Source organism: Stegodyphus dumicola, chromosome 8 (assembly GCF_044657685.1).
Source record: "Stegodyphus dumicola isolate Sdum_Otavi_A_Nest chromosome 8, ASM4465768v1".
Taxonomy (NCBI): Eukaryota; Metazoa; Arthropoda; class Arachnida; order Araneae; family Eresidae; genus Stegodyphus; species Stegodyphus dumicola.
In genome coordinates this window covers 7,479,687-7,503,384 of record NC_140775.1, presented here as the reverse complement: position 1 = coordinate 7,503,384, position 23,698 = coordinate 7,479,687, and the positions used below count along the sequence as shown (strand labels likewise).

General features: G+C 31.9%; 1 protein-coding gene across 1 annotated transcript in view; it reads right to left on the bottom strand.

Annotated features, from left to right (window-relative positions):
* Positions 1–727: 727 nt before the first annotated feature.
* Positions 728–23,698, bottom strand: part of LOC118195591 (pancreatic alpha-amylase-like) — a 41,112-nt gene continuing 18,141 nt past the window's right edge. The window contains exons 3-7 of the mRNA XM_035366925.2: positions 23,268–23,457; positions 20,326–20,644; positions 17,368–17,746; positions 8,250–8,568; positions 728–997 (exon numbers count right to left, since the gene is read on the bottom strand). Coding sequence (XP_035222816.1) covers positions 986–997; positions 8,250–8,568; positions 17,368–17,746; positions 20,326–20,644; positions 23,268–23,457 — 1,219 coding nt within the window. The 3' untranslated portion in view covers positions 728–985. The remainder of the gene's footprint in view (positions 998–8,249; positions 8,569–17,367; positions 17,747–20,325; positions 20,645–23,267; positions 23,458–23,698) is intronic.

Sequence of the window (23,698 nt, the reverse complement as noted above, 5' to 3'; positions counted from 1 at the left end):
TAATTTGGAGAAATGGAAGGTACCAGAGATTTCTCGGCTGCCGAGGTAAAACTATATAAACCCGAAGAGAGCATTCGTTCTCAGTTGTTAATTCAGAGCTAAATTCGGAGTAATGAGACATTCGTGAGAGCTTTGCATTGCATTGCATTAGACGTTCTTAGTAGTTTGAAGTGTAAACTACTAAGAACCTTTGTGGTATTGAGAAGAGCCTGTACGAGTATTTTTATGGAAAGTTCCAGAACTGTAAGGTGTTTCTTTTTGGTAAAAAATATTTTATCAAGCTATCATCGGTTCTTTGTGCATTCAGTCAATTAAAAGCCCGTACGCACGTAACATTATTTCTATATGTCGAAAAATAAAGCTTTAGACCATTTAAAACATGTTTGTAACTAAAAATATATGTATACTGCCAACGTTTTCAAAAATAAAGGTAAGATAAGGACTTTGGGCTCCTTATCTTATGGAGAATACGGTGCATATATCTTATCACTTGAGGTTAAATTTGTATAATTATTTATATTGCTCTTCTGCTTTTAAATGTTTTTAGGCCAGCGTAAACTGTTTTTATTGATGCACTGACTATTTCGGTCAATTTTTAAGATATTTTTGTATGTTTGCTTGCTGATGAATCAGTTGAAAAACAGAAATATACCAAAAGGAAAAGGGATTTTATAGAAATAAATTTGCATCTTGGAAGAGACGTAAATAATTTAAATAAAACTGCAAACACAGTCAAACTATTTTTATTTATTTATTTATATTATACTTTTTAGAGTTATTAGGGACACTTCATCGTAATATGTACAAAAGGATAAAAATCTAAGCTTTTGGATTAACAGCAAGGAATTTCTAACAATTTAGCAAATACCTGTTTGGCTCTTAAAGTAATAAGAAAACCTTAAATTTGTTATATCTTCCCAGTTTTTAACGATAATGCTTTCATTTTAGTGTCGTTAATAACCTTGGTAATCACAGCTGGTCTGCTTCAAAGCTTTGCCTGAAAGAAAAACGTTAAATGTCATTAGGCAGAATTGAAAACACTTTGAAATTCTCATATTTAAGTTCATGGGCGCCCCAAAACAAAACCTAAATAAGAAGTAACTCCTATAATTTATGTAGTAATTAATTCTTAATTATTCCTAAAAGAAACAAAAAAATAATTAATTATCAAAAAAATCATAAAACATGAGCAAGTAAGTTCTAGAAATACATATTCAGTTGTTCGGAATCGACGACATCCCTTGCTGCCGGTTAAAAGAGATTCTCCTATATTCTTTAATTAGCGAATTAAAAAAGTCGTCCTCCCCGGATGGGACGTCATCCAGTGTCAAGTTGAAGTAAAAAATAAAGATATTTATAATTACTTACATACAAATGCATATAATGTAATTTATGCGATGAAAAAATGAATAAGTAAAAGAACGAGACAAGGTATTTATCCTCACGTTTGTCCCGCTTGGTAATTTCTTCTTAAAACTTAGAAGAAAATTTTCATAATTTATTTGTTTTTAGTTAAAATTAATTAAAGTTATTTAATGATTAATCAAGATTGAATAGCAATTGTTAGAGCTATTCGAAAGATATGTTAGTCTAAGAATTTAATATTGAATTACAAATTGCAACCAACAAAATATCTTATAGATACCAAACTTTAGATTTCATACAGAAAATTAATATAAATTTGAATTTTTTTCTTTAGCGATGTTAGTATTATTGTTTATGTATGTTTTGATAAACAGTAAACGAAATTTAAAATTTATTTTAAATATTTTTTGATAAAATTTTTCATTTCGTTAAAAACGAATTCTGGCTCATCAGCTGTTTCTAAATTGAGCATTCGGCCCGCATGGAATTTTGAGTTTGAGACCACGGTATAAACAATAGAATGATATCAATCTGAACCTCGTTCTGTAAGAGCGCCCAGCGTTTGTAGATAGAAACGTTTATGCTCTTTGACCTTTCTTTTCGCTCAAGACAGTGACGTATTTTATCTAGCTTCTCAGTGATGTCATTTTACCCATTTGTCAGAAACCCTGCTTTGGAATAGGATGTCAATGTCACAATGTTGGTTGACATTGGTCAAGAAGATCAAACCTTAACTCGGGATCAAACCTTAACTAACTTTATCGAATCGTCACTTCAAGATATACTCTTCTCACCTTTTCAGGGCTGAGAACGCTCCCAAATCACATGCCATTAAGACCAGGGTTGATCCTAGAGGGGGCAAGATGGTCACAGCAAACGTATTATATTCCTGTAGAAAGGGCGGACAATTTGCATTTGCAGTTTTGCTAGTGGACGCTCGACGGTCTAGGATAGGCACTGATTAAGACTATTAGTACTAGTTAGTTCTGTTATTGACAGATCAATTTCAAATTGCGATACAAATTGCATCAGTACCACAGCAGTAGCATACAATTCAAAATGCTTTGAAATTCACATATTTAAATTTATGAAGGTCAAAGCAAAATCTATGTATTTATATAAATTATAGTAATTAATTCTTAATTATTATTAAAAGGAACAAAAAATTAATAAATTTTATAAAAGGGAAGAAATTCTTAGTTGCGTTTTCCAGAATGATAAAAATAAAATTCATTTAAAAAGTATGGGTTGAAAGAATTATATTTTCACTTTTTCTGAAATTCATTCAAAATTCTTTATATATAGGTTCCTAAAATTTGATATCAACATAAAACAATAAATACAAGCAACAAAGAGCTATATCAACTTTGGAAAAATTTAGGATGCAGATACTATCTTATATTCAGTTCACTAATTATTTTCCAATACAACATGGTAAGCATGCAAATAATGAAACCGAAATTAACAAGAACTGTAAATTATTATACAGGATTTATATCCTTTTTAATAATTTAGTTTTTATTTAATTCTGTATACAAGGATAGGGATGCAAAACAAGGTTGCATAAATTAAGTACTGTTTCTTAAATTGGTATAAAAAAGTAATTCTTTTAAATATTAATTTAATTTCTTAGGCCTGTCACTTTAGGTTTTAAGTGAAGCAACAGATGGCGCCACCACTAGAAGTGAAAATTATATTGCAATTGTGGGAAAGCATATTTTATTGTCAGGAATTAGGTTTTGTTTAATTGTTTTGGTTTATTTAAGGACGCAACACTAATTGGCCTATAAAATACAATGTTATGTGTTATAATACTGTGTTGCATCAATCAAATTTTCAGCATATGAATTTGGAGGTCCTTTGATTTCAGGGCTTAATTTCTAAAATTAGCCCCATGGAAAGCCGTCAGCAAAGAGGAATAAAAGTAAATAAATATATAAATAAAATGACTATTAAAATAATAATTAAAAAATTAAGTATTTAATTATAATCAAATTAATTAATAATTATTTGATTAATGTTTTCAAGTATTATTTAATTAATAATTATTATTTAATTAAATAAAAAGTTAATTATTATTTATTTAAATAATTAAAGATTAAAGTAATTAAATAATTAAAATTAAATAAAATGTAAAGAGATAAACTAAAATTTAATAAGCAATTTTTAATATATATTTTATTGCAGAAAGTAAAATTTTCGTGATCAAATTTCTACTGAAATTGTTGTTCAGTTATATAAAAGAAGTGCCGGAACCTTCTGATTTAGGGCTCCGGTTCGCTCCGCCTAGAATTATGATTTATGCCAAAACTAAGAAGTACTGGAGCCGGGATCCGAAGGGCTGTGGTGCACTTTAAGCTCTGTTTGATTTGCAATTTGTTTGGAGTCCTTTGATTTAAGCAAAGAAGTTTCAAAACTTTATTTGAAACGTAGAAGCACTGACAAATTCTAGTTAATACAAAGCTACTATAATCTCAGAATAATTGCTTGGCAAGGAGTCCAAGAAATACATAATACACAGTATAAGGCAGATATACACCTATAATAACTTCAGAAATTTGAATTAATAAAGACTAGTTGTTTATCATGTAAAGATATACAAATTTCTTTGTTTCATTTATTAATAATTTAATCAGGATCTGATTTATTCAAGGGAATGTACCAAGTACCCTCACCGTCAGGAAGGGTCCCCCCAAATTTTTCAATATTATTTAAATACGTAAAATCTTATTTTATTTTCAATTTATTTAGTTTAATTCATTTCACTATTCATTTATTTTAATTATTATTATTTATAATTATAAGAACAAAAAATATTCATTTCTATATTCATGTACAATCTTGTTATTCTTTGATTGTTTATAATAATCTAGTAAATCAATATTTTCTAGTTTCATTTTTTGTTTCATTTTTAATTAATTAATCAGTTTTCAATTCTAGGCTTTAAAAGATAATATTAAAAGCAAGAATGAAATTTTTAATTTCGTATTTTAGTTTTCATGATTTTCTTCAAAACTGAGCCTTTGTCTATCACTCTTATTGGCAAACGATATCATTCACTTGTATATTTTATTATCCCTCCTACTAGAAAAGCGTAGAAGAAAAAGATTTCTTCACGATGGGAAGAAATCTAGTTTTTCAAATTTACATTCAGTTCATAAACTTTATTATTAAAAAGATAAGAATTGCATTAATTTGGTCCTATATTTGCAGTTTCATTAATTAAGATTAGTAATCAGCATGAAATTTTTAGATTTTTTTTCTTAATTTTTTCATGGGGAAAGGAAAAAAAAAAAAACTCATTTAAAACAGTCATAGTTTACATTATAAACTGACACTACGAAAAAAAAAAAAAAAAACTTTGCAGAAAGGTGAAATGTACGTTATATTTAAACAAATTTCACTGAAAAAATATTGAATTAGTAGATTGCTTTCTGAAATTTATACGACGGTAACTGGCATCAGTAAAACCTGAGTTCCATATTCTGAGTAAGAAAAATGGGGTAAAGCGTCGAAAAGAAATTTTATCCTGTTTCTCCAGTTTAATAGATCGAGCCTTGCATTTAAATCCAACTAACTGAAGTACTCGGCTTTATCCGAGATCTCCGCAGAATGAAGGAGGTTCATTTAATAGGATCGCGAAATAGTTTTCGAAATCCGTTTCGAAGTATTCTCGAAAATGGGATTGAAGATGCACTTGAATTCTGCTATAAATAAATGTGCTAGGCCAGCGATTCTCAACCAATGGTACTCGTACCACTAGTGGTACGCAAGAGAAGAATAGATGGTACGCAAAGAAATAAAGTATTTTTAACTATTAAATTCAAAAATCTCGTGAAGAAAAAGAACAAGTGATAGAAATTTCCTGTGATCGAACTCTAACTGAAGATTTAAAAAATAACTCTCTTGGTGATTTTTGCTGAACCGAAAAAGAGAATTTAAAGGTATTTCAAATAAAGCTATTAAATTTTTATTGCCCTTTTGCACAACCTAGTTGTGTGAATAAGGATTTTTTCCATGTTATATTTGAAAAATAAATACAGAATAAAATTAAAACCGTAAATTATTCATCCTAATTTACGGTTAAAACTAAGTGAAATGAGACCAGACCTAAACAAATTGATCTCTCTTAAACAAACCCAGATTTCACAGCAAATTTTAGAATTAAAGTATTATAACTTAAATTTTGAGAACTAAAAATGTAACCAATTTTTTTCTAATATTTGTATTTGTGCATATTTAATACAAATAGCTAATAGGTTGTGCGAATGGTAAAATATGTTTTTTTGACATTTCTATTTAAAAACTGGAAAATAATCATTTTAAAATGTAATGGTTGTACTAAAGGTTTTCAATTTTTGTTTAGGAGTTACGAGTTAGTAAAAAGTTTTAAAATCGCTGCTCTAGCTATTCTAAAAATTTCTGCACTGTCTGAAGAGACAACTAACACGGCGCCATCTGAGGTCTTCAGTAAGAACTAACATGTGTTTTGTAACCGGTTATTTTTTCGAAAATGAGCTTTCAGAAAATCACCATCAACTTTGTTTTGATTTCTTCACCATTTCAAAACACTAGAGAAAAACTGACAGGCAGCGCGCTTAAATTCTACTAGAAAGGTTCTGCATTAATCTGCAAAGTTCTACACTTCCTAAAGAATAAACAAACACAGCGCCATCTAACGGTTTCAGCAAGAACGGACGGGGGAAGACGCAACAACGGCAACGTGTCCGCACAATGGGTGTCGTGAGCACAACTTTCAAATACAAACGCCCTGAATATGAATTCCCTCGGGTGGATTTTTAAAATTGCTTGTAGGCAGTGACCATTCCTTGTTTTGAAGATCAAGTCTGCAAAATTTCATCGTCATCGGAGTAAAACTGTAGATTTGTATGAATTACACACAAACAAACGGACACTCTTCTTTATTTATATAGATGACTTATATTTATATAGATGAACCCAGCTAATGTAAAGTCCCGAGTCGAGCTAGTAATTAATAATAACTGAAATGAAGCTGCTTTTATTGCTTTTAAATCGATTAGCTTATTATTTCATACCAGAATAAATTTGAAAAAAAAAAAAAAATTAAGTATCTTTATTGAAAAACAACAGACTGCCCTGTAGAAGATAAAAATATTTAAATTCGGGCAGGAGCAACATATTTCTTTTTCAAAAGAAAAAAAAATCGCTGAGTTTGTTCATTAAATTTGAAAGATAAACATATTGCGTTTTGCCATGTGGCAGCACACTTCTTTTATACTGCGGAATTTTCTAATTAAATTTGAAACATAAATTTTGTAATCGTTGCAAAGTAACGATACAAAAATTTTAAATCGCTGAGCTTTTAATCATCAACTTAATCATCTACTTTTAATCATCAATGTGATTAAGTTCTCACATTTTGATACGTATGTATATGTATGTATGTTCGTAGAATGCTGTAATGTTTTTGACTTCGAATTTCAATGATGAATTTTTCCGTTGGTGTGTCCGCATTTACGACGTCCATTCCGTTGAATGCTGAAATGTTGATCCACAATGAACAGCAAACTGGGCAGTCGAGACAGATTAAATATTCGTCTTTACTTCAATAAACATGTTGCGGCCACAAATAAATTGGCACTGTAATTCGTGCCTATTTCAAACTTTTAGATTTTGGATAATTTTGCGGTAAAAAGAGAAGCAGCAAACAGCAGTCTATCTAGGCCGAAGTGCATAAAGCAAGTAAGTTGTTGGTTGAAATCTTAATTCAGAGTGAGTTATTTTCGGTTCTCAATGCTTTTAATTGGATAATTAATAATGCTGTAAAATTATATTATTAGCTGTTTAAGTTCTATTTACATCACCAACATTATGTAAGAGTCGTATAACATTAATTAGTCTCGAAATGACGCAGGGGAGGAAAACATTACTAATTTTAGAATAAAAAGAAGGGAAATAAACAAATTAAAATTAAGGGTACTTTTCCGTTTTGCCGGCGCAAACGATAAAGTCGCCAATAATGGTTTAACTGATGCCAGACGGAATATCTTCGCTGGTAACCTTTTACGCCTCAGTTTCAAAGCAAGTTGAAGCCATTTCTTATCAGATTGTTTCTTTCAATACTGACATACAATAATATAGAATTTTTACACGATATTTAAATTTTATCCCCTAAGACAATTCACGGTAATTAAGTCAATTAGAACGCAATTACACCGCTCATCCGAAGGCGAAATCAAGTGTTAAATTCATCAATTCTAATGACTAGCGAAGTAAGGCACTGCGGTTTTACATAATTTCTGAGTAAGCTATTTGTACGAATTGAAATAATTCTTGCATTTAAACTTGTATTCCAAATTAAGATTTAACTTAAAATTAATGTAGATAATTACTGAGCGAATTAAATTTTAGTAGCGTAGTTTACGTGAGATGAGATCACTTGGGGTCACGTGATACGAACCGGCGAATCAGGATTTTGAACTATGAAATCATAGTAAATTCTTAAATTAATGCCTTTTTACAAATTTATTGTCTTTATTTATTGGCTTTTTACAAAATTTTAAACCATATTAAAATGTTTATGCCTATACAATAAAAAAAAATTCTTAGAATTAACATTTTTTATGTGTATACTGTATGTTGTAGCCAACAAAGTCTGCTTGACGAGATTTGCGCCGGCGAAACGGAAAAGTACCAAATTAAGCATTAAAAGGCTATTGCTTATTTAAATTATAATTAATATTTACATATTTTTTATCTTACATATATAAAGAACGTGCGTCAAATTTCATCAAGCTCGGAATAAAATTGTAGCTTTGTGTGGATTCTAAACAAGCAGATACTTTTCTTTATAGGTATAGATGTAGATTATACAAAAATTGAAACTATTCAGTCTAACGTACCTCAACGTGTAATGCAATCACTGGATCTTCCCAAGAATGGTCGATATGAATCTGCGCATGCCCGGAGCTATCCACTTGCACACTACGCCCTGTACATCGTCCTCCATCTTTGTTGCCAGAGATGACATCGCAATAGGTTCCTTCTGGCAATCCGGTTTGCAAATTTTGGTCCAGTGCATGGTTTTCGTTGTTTATGGCCAAGAAACCTTTGTTGCCCCGACTGAAGGCAATCTGGTGATAGTCATTGTCCCACCAGTTTTGAACGGTTTCGAAACCAACTACATTTCGGAATTTTACCATGTTGTAGATCTGGCGCCACCTTTAAGAAAACAACAGAAAATAAGTTACAGCGCAACAAAATAATGTATAAATGTCTATTATTCAAACATTTCTGGATGTTTTATGTAATTTTTGGAAAACTGTGTTCTAAAGTTTATTATGACATCTAAAACTTAGCTGATGAAAATGAAATCAAGAATTTAAATATATATGTATATATATATTAGTTTAACGCGGAAATGCATGTATCATTCCTGACAAATACAAAATAAGAAATGGAAATGTATTTTACTTACGATCATCCTTTTCATCATGAAATTAAGTCTAAACATGAGCCAGGAAGCAGTGCAAATTTCAGAAGAGCTGGCCGAGAATGCGGACAGCTTTCAACTGTTATTCACGTTATTTAAGAAGGGTTCGTATTATTTTCGATTTTCCAATCATGGCAAGGTTCTGGAAGGGCTATGATCAGTGGCATACTAGTGTGGGGAGTGCGAACAGCGCTGGGCCTCTGGTCAGGAGGTCCTCCGAAGGACCCTAAGTATATGTAGCTATATGGAAGAGTTTAAAAAAGGGATTTTGTAGTCTAGAGGGTGATTACGTACAAATGGGCCATATTTAAAAGTTTATGCTATGATGGTATAATTTTATAAGGATACGAGCAGTTTCCCGCTCTTTTTGTCATGATGCGTCTACCCGGATGGTAGATATGGCTTTTTTTGGCAGGGCGTGTTTTAGTTGCTTCTTGCATGAGAAGATTTTCAAAGTTGAAGTTGATTAATAGCTATCTTCGATCAACAATGAGCCAACTAAGACTTAATGGCAATTCTTTCCATTGAAAATGCTTTACGTTACTTTAAAGCATTAACATTAACTTTAAAGAAGCTGAAAATTCTTTTTCAGAAGTTCGCAGCAAACAGCTTTAGCATTTTTATTCACAAAAAAGTTAAAAACAAAAAATGGCAGATCAATAATTTTTTTAAATATATAAAGCATTTTTGTTAATTAAGTAATTATTATGATTTAAACTTTTACTATAAACGTTTCCTTACAATATTGTTAACTAACACTGCTTTCTGTAGTGTATTCTGGTGAAGACCAGAATGCAAATTGCTGATACTTAAGTTGAGATGCCATTGCTCCTCTACCTGTAGTGTTTTATTCCCTTGAGGGTACCGAGAGGAAGCTAAATATCATCCGTAGGTCTACATGAAATAACATTATCACCTACACGAACTTCTCGGCCTCTTTGTATCTCGAAGTAGGCAACACATCATAGAAGTAGGACTTCCATCCAAATCCTTCCATCATGAAGCCACTCTGTATTGAATCCATTATCACTGAAGTCCTCAGTTTCTTTGCCATCAGACAGGAATTTCTCTCTAGATATTAATGCACTGAAAATCAAAGTGAGTTGGCTTACAAAAGAGATCTGGAATACATGTTCCTCTCCAGATGATGAAACATACAACATGTATTCATGCACCAACATTCAGTATTATTTAAGTCATATCGAGTGACTACAGTCATATGTGTTTGATATCCTACAACAGGTTCTCGAATTCCACTTAAGTTCTTTTGCAAGAAATACTAGTAGAAATTTAGAGGCTAAATACATTATATCTTCCTTGGAAAAGAACATATGTCGAATTTCAGTTTTCTGGCTAACATGAGTTTTTAAAAAGTGAACTCAGCATTTTTCATCAGTTTCAATTACATTAATACTTGCTGGGAAACACGCATTTATTTCTTTCGATCCTTATAGCTTTAAATGCCTCATGCCTCGTGTTACGTAGTTCTGATGTATAAAAACCAAAACTATGGCAGTGAAAAAATCTGATGTGGATACATCACACGCGCATAATTTAACGACCTATTAAATTATGCGCATACTTTGATACACTTCATTTAAACTTCTCCAATCTCCTGGAATGGTTCTAACTTAATTAAACGATTCCTCAAGGCAAATCGAAAATGACTTCAAAAATTACAAATTTTGAAATTAAATATTCCGGTCAAAGTCGTACGGTAGTCAAACTTCTTATAGCTTTATTTTTTCATAACGAATATAAAACGTTCCCAGATATCGCTACAGGAACCGGAGCATCCGACGGGACGGATCCGAGCGTCTCCTACCCCTCTTCCCCCCAGGTTTGCCGCATATGTAGAGTGCCCTCATGCCGCACAGACACTATACATTTACAAACATCCATGCCATCCCCGGGATTTGAACCCGGTCCCTTCGGCACAGCAGTCAGCGACGCTAACCACTATACCGGTTGGGCGGCCATTTTATTAAATGCAATAACCGAACATATGTAGTTTTAGAGCCAACCTGAAGTGAAAAGCACGAAGAAAAGTATAACAGAATTCGAAAAGCACTGGTTAATTAACTTTAAACTTGTAATATTTCTCCTCCCAAAATACAATTAACAAAAATATGCTTCATTAAAAAAAAAAAAAAAAAAAAAAAAAAAAAAAAAAACTCATTCATTAAATTTTATCAGATGATTAATTTCCAGTGTGAATTTATTTTACATGTAATATTAATTAACTAAATTTAACTTTGCTGTGCTGGCTAGATCTTAACTTTAATTGTGAAGCGACTGCTCGCTAAGTTAAGACAAGGTGTAAGAAGAGTGAAAAGGCCCTTCCATTCAATTCAAGACAGAATTTACAGGCGGCACTTCAGGTGCTTACAAACATAGCCAATACTTTTGATTGCAACTCAGAAATGAAATATAAAATTAAACCTAAGTTAAACAACCAGCCAAAGCTGCACAGAGATAACTAACGCGATTTGGCTCCTAGTCCTACCACCGACGTACACGAAACGGTAATTAATATGCACGGCCGTAAAATAGAAAGCTTAAATATCAGCGAAACAATGTGGCCGAACGGCAGAACACGCTCTGTTTGAAGTAACTCAGACACTGGCTTAAATAGTATTTTTCTAACCTATTTTGCATAACAAGCGAAACTGAAATATCATTCTGGCAGGAAATGGAAATAAAGGAAAATAGAGAAGATAAGTAACTGAACAAAAACTAGTTAGCTTAAAACTATAAAACTAGTTTCTTTACATACACATATAATGTCCCTTTTTTCTTGGTCAATATTGAATGTAGAGGAACCTAATGAACTGAGAAGCGACTTATCGCTGAGTTCACGTGTATAACAACAACATCCAGAGAAGAGTTAAAATACCCTTCTGTTCACTCAAAGAATTATTCACAGACGGCTCCTTCTCGGGCGTACAGGGAAGCCTCCACTCGGGCTTCAACTCAAGATAAGAAAAATGAGAAACTAATTTAATACAAATTAAATTGATATAGCCGAAGCCCTTAATTTAACTTAGGCGGCGATTATCAACAGGCAAGTGCAATACGGCCGAGCGTAGTAGATTTACTAACGAAACAGCCTGACGGCAAACTAGTGCCACTAAGGACTCGTAAGCTCTTTCTTTCAAAGTAAGCTGAACCTTCCTTAAATACTCCTTCTAACTCATTCGCATAAAACGCGATACTAAAAATTCATTCTGGTAGGGAATAGTAGATGATAAACGAGAACAGACAGTAAATCATGCTACTATTAGAAAAATAAAGTAACCTCTACATACATATACAAAAATAAGGTACATTGTTTCATCTGACTACAGATCTTTCATCTCCTCGCTTGATATTTTATATCCCCATTAGAACACTCGTTTACTACATCTATGATTTTCTTACTCTTTCATGTCCTCACTTGATGTTTTATATCTCCATCAGAACACTCGTTGCAACATCTATAATTTTGTCTACTAAAAACATTGAACTACTATTTAAATTTTTCAATCAAAACAAAAATCAAGTGGAAAATCCCATATTCTTTCAATTATTCCATCTAAAGCTATCTATATGGAAAACATTTCTGCGTTGCTGATGGAATGATAATGATTGAGAGAAAAATAAGATATCATGCAATGAAACGCATATAAGCTGGCAACACATCAAAGCACTTATATCTGTTTAAACGTTCAAATCAAATTTGTTTTTCTTATTATCGAAGACAGAAATCTTAACAAAGAAAGATCTACTTATAAGATCAAACAGCGAAGATTATGTTTATGAAATGCGTAATGAACTTTGTATCTTGGAATAAATCAACTAGTAAAAACTTTTTGTAAGGCAAGTTATCTGTTTTTATCTCTTAGGCCAGCGATTCTCAACCGGTGGTACGCAAGAAAAAGAAACAAAATATTTTAATAATTAAATTCATAAATTAAATATCCCAACACCATTTAAGTTTAAACCATTTAAATTTTTAACCATCTAAGTTTTTTTAAAACCAACCATTTAACCTAAACTTTCTAAACCAACGATTTACGTTTTTTCTCAAACGCTCGTAAATTTATGCGATCTGAGCTTCTTTAAGGTAATAGCCGCTCATAGACCTTTAACAAAATAATCCGTTTTTATTTTTACAAATATTCATTTCGTCCATGACATAATAAAATTTGTCATAAACGATATTTTGAATTTAACAAATGTTTTCTATTCGGATAAAGCTAATATTAAATTAAATTTTAATTAAAAAATTTTAATTGCAAAAAGTATATATAAATAAAAATATTTAAAATACTAATTTAAATTCTGACTAATTTTTTTTTCGTTCAAGGTTTTAAATTCAATTTGTGTTCCTTGGACATGGTATATGGAAAGTTTTCTTATTCTAAATAATCATGAATTATTAATTACATTAATATATATAATGAAGCAATTTTGTGTGTGATTATGTTGAAGTTTACCAAAAGGAATTTAAGTAAAGGAATTTTAATAACGAATTTACTTTTGAATATCATACCCGAAAATTTGTGCGATTACTTTTTGTGAAAAGGCCCATTAGCGGTTGAGTGGTAAAATCGCTGAACACTGGTAGTTCTGTCCAACTTTCAAATAAAGGCCAACGAAAGCGGGCTTCAGCCCGCTCAGCTGACGGGCTTGCCCGCTAGTGACATAATAAAAGTTGTCATAAACGATATTTTAAAAAAGAGTATTAGAATCGGATTTTGTATGTAATAGGAAATGAAAATAAGTTCCTATAAAAAGATAATAGTATGTCATTAATTCTTTTAGAGTTGATCTCATGTCGCCACCACCATTTCCGGGCTCATATTGCTCTTTTTTTTTTAATTAGAATAATTTTTCGATCTCGATTTGTTCTCTCTTAACAGCAGATATTTTGTCTTCTTGTTGCTTTATATTCCTCACTTTTTGAACGCGATTTGCCGATATCGTCGTTTGTTTTTGAAGAACTCATAATATACTGTGTATTTAAATATTTGTGAAAGCATAATAAAACAAACCTAAATTTTCAAAATGGAAAAATGGCCAGGATTGAATAAGTGGAAAAGGGATGATTCACAGCTGATGGATCCAGGACAATCTACTAGCACTAAGCATACTGAAAAGAAAAAAAAAAAAAAAATGTTTACAAAAAATATAATATTTATCATTTGGGTTTACTTGGAATGGAGAATAAACGGATCTTCAACCTCAACGTATTGTTTGCTGTGTAAAATCAAAGTATGAAACCATCGTTTCTTAAACGGTATCTTGAATCTAAGCATGGCAGTTTAATGGATAAATCTGAAGAACATTTTAAGAAGAAATTATCGGAGTTCAAGAATAGGGAACAAGTAATGAAAGGTTTTGTTACTTCAAGTGAAAAATCTTTGGAATCTATTTACCTAGTAAGCCTAAGAATTGCCAAAAGTGAGCAGGCTTAAACTATTGAAGAAAACCTTATATTACCAGTAGCTAAAAATATCTTTTTAACATTATTCAACAAAAAAGCGTTTAAGGCACTTGATAATATTCCGTTATCAAATGATACGGTAAGTCGATGAATTCATGAAATGGCAAATTCCATAAAAGAGAGAATTATTCAAAAAATAAGACATAGAGAGTATTTCGCATTGCATTTGGATGAAAGTTACTGGTATAACGAACTCTGTTTTGTTTGTTTGTTATTAGTTTATATACGTTTCGAAGAAGATAAACGAATTGCCGAATAGTATTTATTTTGTGAATTTGTTCATGATAGAGCAACTGCAAATTTAATTTTCAAAGTAAATGATAATTTTATGCCTGCGATTGCCGTATGCAGTGACGGAGCTCGGGTTTAACAGAAAAACATTCCAATGTTATTTCTCAAATAAAGAAAGTCGCACCTGAGACTAAATTTACTCACTGCTCCATACATCGTGAAGCTTTTAGTAGCCAAAACTTCCCGAAAAAACCTGAAAATCGCTTTGAATCAAGAAGTGAAAATTGTCAATTTTCGCAGTTTATTAACAGCCGAACTTTAAATTAAACAATATTTACAATTTTATGCTAAGTGATACGCAGTGAATATAAAACGCTTTTGTTACATTCCGAAGTAAGATGGTTATCCAAAGTTTTAAATATTCTTTTTGAACTTCGATCAGAAATTCAAATTTTTCTCTCTAATTCAAAATTCGAATTGCCAAATTGATTATTTAGTGAATTATGGTTGGCTCGTTTAGCATAGTTGGATGATATTTTTGGAAAGTTAAATGACTTAAATTTAGGATTACAAAGACAAAGTGTTAGTTTGTTTACCATTAGAAATAAAATTAATGCAATGATATAAAAAAGTCGAACTAATACTCAAAGAATTGGATAATAATATTTTAAGCTTACCACTTTTAGAAAGTTTTCCAATCGAAAATAATTTCAAAATAAAAGAATTAGCATCCGACATTTTAAACCATTGTTTTTCTTTTGATAAATAATTTCAACATGTATTTTCCCGATGGTTATGAAAAAGAAAATTGGATTTGAAATCTAATTTATTCAAATGTACCAGAAATTTTATCTCATGAAGAAAAAGAATAATTGATAGAAATTTCCTGCAATCGAGCTTTAACTGAAGATTTGAAAAATAACACACTAGTTAACTTAGCTGAACCGAAAAAAAGAATTTAAAGACATTTCAAATAAAGCTATCAAATTTTTATTGCCTTTTTGCACAACCTACTTGTGTGAACAAGAATTTTCTTCCATTTTATATTTGGAAAATAAGTACAGGACAAAATTTAAATTGGGTCCTAATTTACGGTGAAAACTAAGGGAAAAAAGAAACTGACTGAAACTAAGTGAAAAAAAAAAAAAAAAAAAAAAAACTAAGTGAAAATCTAAGTGAAACTGAGTGAAAAAGAACGAAGTGAAAACTAAGTGAAAAAAGAAACTAAAAACTAAGTGAAAAAAGAAACTAAAAACTAAGTGACACAAAGAAACTGATCTATCTTAAACAGGCCGAGGTTTCACACTAAATTTTAGAATTAAAGTATTATAACTTAAATTTTGATAATTAAAATGGTAACCAATTTTTAATCTAACATTTCTTATTTGTGCATATTTAATACAAATAGCCAATAGGTTGCGCAAATGGCAAGATATATATATATAATATTTCTATTAAGAAATTGTAAAATGTAGTGGTGGTACTAATGTTTTTCAAGCATTTATTGTATTTTAAACAAATTTAGCAGAATTTGGAACATCATACACCCGTTTGTTGATTTACAACTATCTGCATATGGTACAAAGAGTGTCAATGCAATTAACTGCGTGTAAGAAAACCTAAGAGACGAGTTCTATTTTGCAAATTTCAACATTTTCACATTCCTGAAACAATAAAGTACACTTTACACAGAAAACAAATATATTTCTATATGATCTCTTCTATTAGGCCGATTGATAACACTTAACTTGCGTTTATCATGTCTCGAAAGTGCAAATTAGGATATATTTTAGATTTATATGTAGCATTGTTCTAACACAGATATTTCTACAAAAACCCGGGCTTTTTCTGAAATGAGATACCGATTCTATATTTGGATTGCACGAATCAAGTTATGGAAAACTACCAAAGATTTGTAAAAATCGCATGAGTAGTTTTTAAAAATTTTAGCTCCTAGTGTTAATTAAATTTGGTATATATTTATTAATATTTCTTTTTTTCTTATTAAAGTTACACAGTTTCTTTTACACTTCGAAATTTACGTTCGATCCAAATAAAATTCACAGATATTTTCTGATTGATTTTTAAATTTGTATTTTTTAGCAATTTTTATAAATTTTTCGAAAATGTGTTTTAATCATTATCTATAAACTTTTCACCATTACCTTGAAGTAGATGTATTTATAAGCATACCTGCAAAAAATTAGGTTTTTTTTATCCAAAATTTCCAGAGACATGTGAATTCATGTACTGGCTGGTTTTGAAATTTGTCATATTTGTTATAAGCGATAATAACGCCAAATGTGGTTTGCGTACTTTATATAATTATTTGAAAGAATAAACTATGTACGTTCTTCCCCCCCCCCCGATCGTGCACATTGGTTGGGCAAATGGAAAAAGAAGATAAATTGCCACAACTTAATTTCGCCAAGTGAATTATTCTTGGTGCAAACTGAAAAAAATGGTTGGTCAAGATAAATTTTTTAATTTCTCTGTAAGTTTCGAACCAAATGTACAAAATTTAATATTTAGGCATAATTTGAGTCGTAGAATGGAAAAGTTGGTGCGTCGTATCAGAAAAAGTCCGATTTCCTGTCAAAATATTTATGTTAGAACAATACTATACATGAATATAATATATATCCTAAGTCGCGCATTCGAGATATAAAGAATACAAATTAAATATCGTCAATCGGCCGAGTAAAACGGGAAATGTAGAACTGTCCTTGTTTTTTTTTTTTCTTTCTTTTTTTTTTTCTTTGTGTGTGTGTGTGTAAGGTATACATATTAAAAGAAAGAACGCACATACCTGTGTTCGCATACCCATCCACCTCCACAAGTAAGATCCGAATTTCTTACGACACTCGTAATGTTATAATTGCTGTCAGCCGGTGGACCAATCCAGTCATTGGTATCCTTTCCATTCACGACGTTCTCTGTCCAGCTGTAGCTGCTCATTACCCTTGGAAGTCCGTAAGGCCAGGCCAACATAAAAGCCACGGCTATTTTATACATCCGTGACAGTTTGTGAGTGAGAATGCTCCCATAGCCTCCAGCTCCATGGCCCCTTTGATTGTCATGATTATCGACGAAAGTCAAAGCATTCGATCCCGACACAAATGACCAGTCTTCACCAAAATTACGCAGGTATTTTAATCGCTGGTCGAAATTCTTCCGAATGACATCACCTGGAAGAAGAATATTAAGAAAACATCAATTCGATGTTATGCACTTCCTTATAAGCAATTAATTATCTACGTGTGCATTCAATTCCCTACGTTCACATGGCGCTGTGCCTATTGAAATGACTGAAATAAATGCAGCATTCAACACTTAAAAATATTCAACAGGCTATAGAATTAATAATAATATTATTAAAACATATCTGCAGCTTTATTTAACCATGATGCTGCCGCAAAACTTCTAGCAGAACTTCTGTGCATTTATCTTGCCGTCAAGTGGATCCAGGATCATGGGACAGCATCCTCAAAGTACCTTATTTTTTCTGATTCTCTTTCTTCTCTTCAACTTTTGAACAGTATTACCAGCTGCGATAAATTAGTTATCGAAACCCTAGTAACTGTTAGTTCACTTAGAATTAGAGGTATTGATATCTGCTTTGCTTATGTGCGTGCTCATCATGGTTTCTATGGAAATGAAAGAGCTGATTTCTTAGCTAAAGATGCCTTAAATTTACCCATTGATATCAACATTAGCATTCCAAAGAGTTATTGGAAGTCCTTTCATTATAAAAAGCTTTTAGCTATGTGGAATGAGGAATACATTTCATCTTGTAATGCGGAAGTCACCAAAAGTTCCTTCCTTCTATTTACCATAGACTAAATTCCGAGTCTTTCCTCTCGTTAAATTTTAAAGTGTCTCAGTTTTTATCTGGTCACGGTAAATTTGCAAGTTATCTGTTTCGTTTTAATCTACGATCAAACAATTTATGTGAATGTTCAAAAAGAGTTCCTCAGGATGTGGAACATTTGATTTTCTCGTGCCCTACATTTGATGGCCCTAGATTATGCTTACAGAACGATTTGAAAATGTTCGGAGTGACTTGGCCAGTGAACTTATCTGTTTTCGTGAAGTCCAGACTGCTGTTCTCTGCTTTTGTTCGCTTTATTTATGCATGTAATTTTTAATGTTTATTTATACATGTAACCTTTAATGTTCTAGTTAACTTACTTCTGTAAGCCCCGTGTTGTACATATGTGGTGCACGGGGAGTCTGTATGTTCTCAAAGGAAAAAAAAAAAAAAAAAAAAAAACAGACGTAGCGTCCCAGACTTCTGAATCCCATAAAATTGTTACATTACGCTCCGTATATATTCACCATAAAAATCTCGCAAAAATTTATGTTTGACAGTTTTGAAAAAGTACAGGGTGACAGAAAAAAAACGGGAACACATTTTAACAATCCAATAAAACCAAAAGTGATGAAGAAAGACATTTTATTTATAGCAATTGAAACCTTAAAACTTTCCGTTTAAGAAACATTAATGGAATTTATATATTGTTTTAAATTACGTCCTCTAGATGGCGTCCTCCTGTACGATTTTCATCCTGAATTCTCTGTTTTAACTCATCCGGAGTTCTTGATCGAGTTGTGGACACTTTACGTTTGAGATAGCCTCACAAGAAAAAAATCACAAACGGATAAATCTGGCGATTTAGGGGGCCAGGTAACGTTACCGAGTCTTGAGATCACACGGTTACCGAACGATTCTCGCACAGCTCCCATTAATTGCCGTGCAGTGTATGATGTCGCTCGATCTTGTTGAAACCAGGTTTCTTGAACGTGTGGAAAACTGTTCAATTCAGGTGTTAACGAAAGATTGTAACATCTCCACGTAATGATCTGCACTGACAGTTACTATGATCCCTGTTCGCTCTTATGTTGATCCCTCTGTTTCTTTGTGTTATCAACAAAAGCTAAATAGGTGGCAGGTGTAGCACTCAATTCTTGGAGAACCAAGAAACACATTAGAAGATCTTATTGTCTTACACATTGAGCTCAAAAACCATTGATTACCTGAGGCAAAGAACTTGAACTGGTTCTTTAATCCTATTCAAGTTCTTTCATTGAGCTACCAGGCAGTACTTTGTTCAGGGGTCATACCATGATGGACGTTTTTAAGTTTTTGCTATTCGTGAAAAGGGGAAACGGTGAATAATTCTTATGAGCTTGAGACTGTATAGATGATTTGGCATTTAGGAAATGGTAATTTTGTATCCGTATCATTTTAACTGCATCATGTAAAATTATTAATGTATAGTGCAACAAAAAAGCAGCAAAAACGAAATAAGTAACTGCGTGTAATAATAATGGCATTTAATTTTCAGTTATTATTAACTACTTTTGGGGGATGCGGTAATGTTAATCACTCTTTCATGCAATTCATAAATGAATTTTTACACTACTTTTTCAGATAATCCATCTTTTTCTTATCATATTGGATACAGCGAACCACCGGATAGAGCGAACCAAACTTTCGGTTCTTCCAAGTTCGTTATAGCGGGGTTCGGCTTCATCTTTCGTTCCTTCCCCCCTCTTTGACTGAGTTCTTTTCACTTTTCTGCATTTTCTGTTATTTGGGGAGAAAATTCTACATTTCTTTGTAATAATTTGTCATTACCTACGTACAGTTCCTTTCTAAAGTTTCCAGAATGGGTGATAATTACAAAACTTAAATAACATCGGTTTAGAATTCATAGTTATCACTGATGGGAATTAAAGAAATATAAAATTCGCAAATACACACCCAAATACTTTCCATATCTGAATTCTGTAACGCGACCAAATTCGACATATTCTTCAGATTTGATGGGTTCTCCACCCATGTCGATGACTTCCTGGTAGATGAAAGGTTTTCGTCCGGCAGGGAAGTACACTTCATTTAAGTTGTTCAATCTGTTATAGATAATAGACAGATCGTCCGGCCACATATGTTTCGCAGCGTCCACTCGGAATCCAGCGACTCCAATTTGAATCAAATTGTTCATGTATTCTGCGATTTTGTTTCTTACATACTCTTGACTCAAATCCAGATCATTCAGCCCTGAGAGTTTACAATTTCTAACCTGTAATAGGGGAAAAAAGGGGGAAAAAAGAAAAAAGAAAGAAGATAAGACTAAAAAAACAAAAAGTACATTCATTTATGGAGAAAAACGGCTGTTAAAAAATAATTTGTACACCCAATTAATTTCATTCAAGATGTTTACATATTCAAGGCCTAATAATATGGTCTAATATATTTTAGCAATATCAGATTTTTCAAAAAAATGACAAAATCTAACTTTTAATGCGGTATCCTACACTTATATACTGGAAAGTTTTATACTCGTTTTGGGGAAAAAAAAAAAAAAAAAAAAAAAAACATAACGTTTGACTTCTCTACGACAAAAATTAACTGTGATATTTAATTTCAAAATTTGCAGTTTTTGATGTCATTTTTCACTTTGCTTTGATGGATCGGTTAATTAGGTTAGAATAATTCGAGTAAATAAGTTTAAATGAAGTGCACCTAAAAATGCGTTAGTCCATATAAAGAAATCAAGTGGCGTCCACATCAGATTTTTGTTACGAAATTCAGTGCGAATTTGTGTTACATTTCATTTATGAAAAAATATTATCACAGATTTGTTAATTACAGCAAGGTAAATACAAAAATGTTGACAACAGTAATTTGAATTTAACAAACATTCGCTATTCGTAAAAAGCAAATTTAAAGTTAATTAAATTTTAAATAATGAAATTGAATTACAAATAAACTAATCTACAATATCATTTAAATTCTGAGAGCATATGTAAATCAAGTGCAAGTATCAAAATCTATGAATATATAATTCCAATAATTTTTTTAATCCTAAAAATTTATAAAAAGTATATAATATATAAAGTATAAAAATATTAAGTGAATAATTGTTGAGCAGGCAGGAGACAGACTTATCAAGGGGAAGTTGCCCCCAAATTTAACTCTTCAATCATTCAATTCGTGTTTCGTCATCCATGTAGGCAAGGGTAAAAGGAAAAATCAAAACCAAAAGTAAAACCAAATGTTGTGAACTACTAAAAAGAAATTTAAACAAGTTTAAACAAGTGGAATTTTGAGAAATTAGCAAGTAAAGACTAGAATTAGAATAAAAGTCAATAAATTAGAAAACCAATTTTTTTTAGAAAAACCAAAGTAATTTAGAAATTCTTGCCTACAAAAAACTTTCCCGACGAGAATTATGCATATAAATCATAAAGAAACTAGATACTATTTATAAAAAATATATAAATAATACTAAAATAATACTAAAAAGGCAAGTAAATAGTAAGTCTTAATTTAACTTGCCAACTATATTTGTATTAGGAGAGTGGAGCAACATGCCAAACTAAGTGATGTAAAGTAGTGTGTTTGTTCCACGGAGTATAAACAATCGTGGTTTGTTCTAACTTTTATAAATAGAGGGGGCTAATATAAGGTTAAGTTGAGCAACAGTAATTTGATATTTAATTGATTTTTGCAATACAGTCCTGTTTTTAGTGGGTTCATTGTCCACTTCATTATTAACTGGTCATTGTTCACATTGTTCATTGTCCACTGTCCAATGTCAGGCTCAATCCACCGGCTTTTTAAGTTGCCGAGAGATAGTATTGGGACATTATATGTGACGGTGACCCACATCATCCTTTTCTGATCACAGTTACAGAATGAAAAGTCTCTGAGTCTAAATTTGAAGAGATAAGAAAGGTGGAATCCGTGTCCCGCCAGTCGCTGTGTGACACTAGATCGTTCTGATTGAGTTCTGTATCCACTTTGGAAAGGAAACGAAATGCTCGCCTACCTACCCACATCGAAACACTCGATAACAAGAAATTGAATTTGAGGGATGATAAAAATAAGAGCATATAAAATGCAGTTATTCAGACATGATTTTTTTTTCTTGTGGAATCCATGCGTTACTAAACTGTTATTAATCGATGCGTTACTAAACTAGTAACGCATGGATTAGCTGCTTAGCTCTCGTATGCAAATTTTGATTATGTAATATATCATTTGTACATATGTCGCACAAAATGCAAAGATGTCATTGATACATATTCCTTAATTTTTGTAACAATTTACTTTGGCTGATACAAAATAAGCGTCTCTGATCTGGCAGCCCAGGTGGCTGCTGGTTGTACAAGTAGATTTTACCTCCTCTGATCAGGTATTAATTCCGATTGGTTTCACCTTAGAACGGAAGCCTGGTCGGCGGCGAATGAACAAACGAACTATCGTAGTAAGATTTAAAATCTATACTATTATTCGTAATTGTTAGTATTCGCCGGTGAGATTTAATTACGGACCAACACGGTTAAGTACAGCTTCGGCTAAATTTTAGATAGTTAGAATTAGTTTACATCCTTATTTTCTGTCTTAAACCCAATTGGAGGCTTCCCTGTAAACCCAAGAGGGGCCAACTGTGAAATATCTCTGAGTTAAATAAAAGAATATTTTAACCCTTCTTTGGAAATTGTTCTTGTAGTTTTCAGAAGACCAGCGAATAGTCGGCACGCTCTTCTCGAGTTCCTATTTGCTAAGGACAATCATTTTAACTAGAATCTTATAAATCATTTACTCGAAGCGTCTGAATGAAATTTTTACATTTATTTAAGACTCGAAGAATTTTTGTACGTTATTTTCTTCCAATAACAAGCATTATCATCACTTACCTGAACTTTGTCGTTGTAGTTTTCGATGTCTCCAGATCCTGTAGGGCATTTATTCCTGGAATTGAAATGTTCTGGACCGTAAGGAACTCCATCATACTTAGGTACTCCTGGGTCGAAGTAGCTGCCTGCAGTACCGTGGCCTGCACCAATATTTCCAGTCATATGATTGATTACTGTATCAACGTAAATTCTGAAATAAATGTAAAACTGCATCTAGCTCTACAGTGGGTAATTGCGTAAATAAAGCTTTCGATTGGTATTATTAAACAACACAGATTTTTGTAAAATAATTGAGCTTTTACGTAAGAAATTCCAATATATAACCAAATTATCAGTTCTATGAGCATAGCTCGTTTTACTTGAGCTCTCAGACTTTTCTATAAATCGAAAGTTTATATTAAACCTTCTTCGTAGCTGTCACTGTTTTGCAC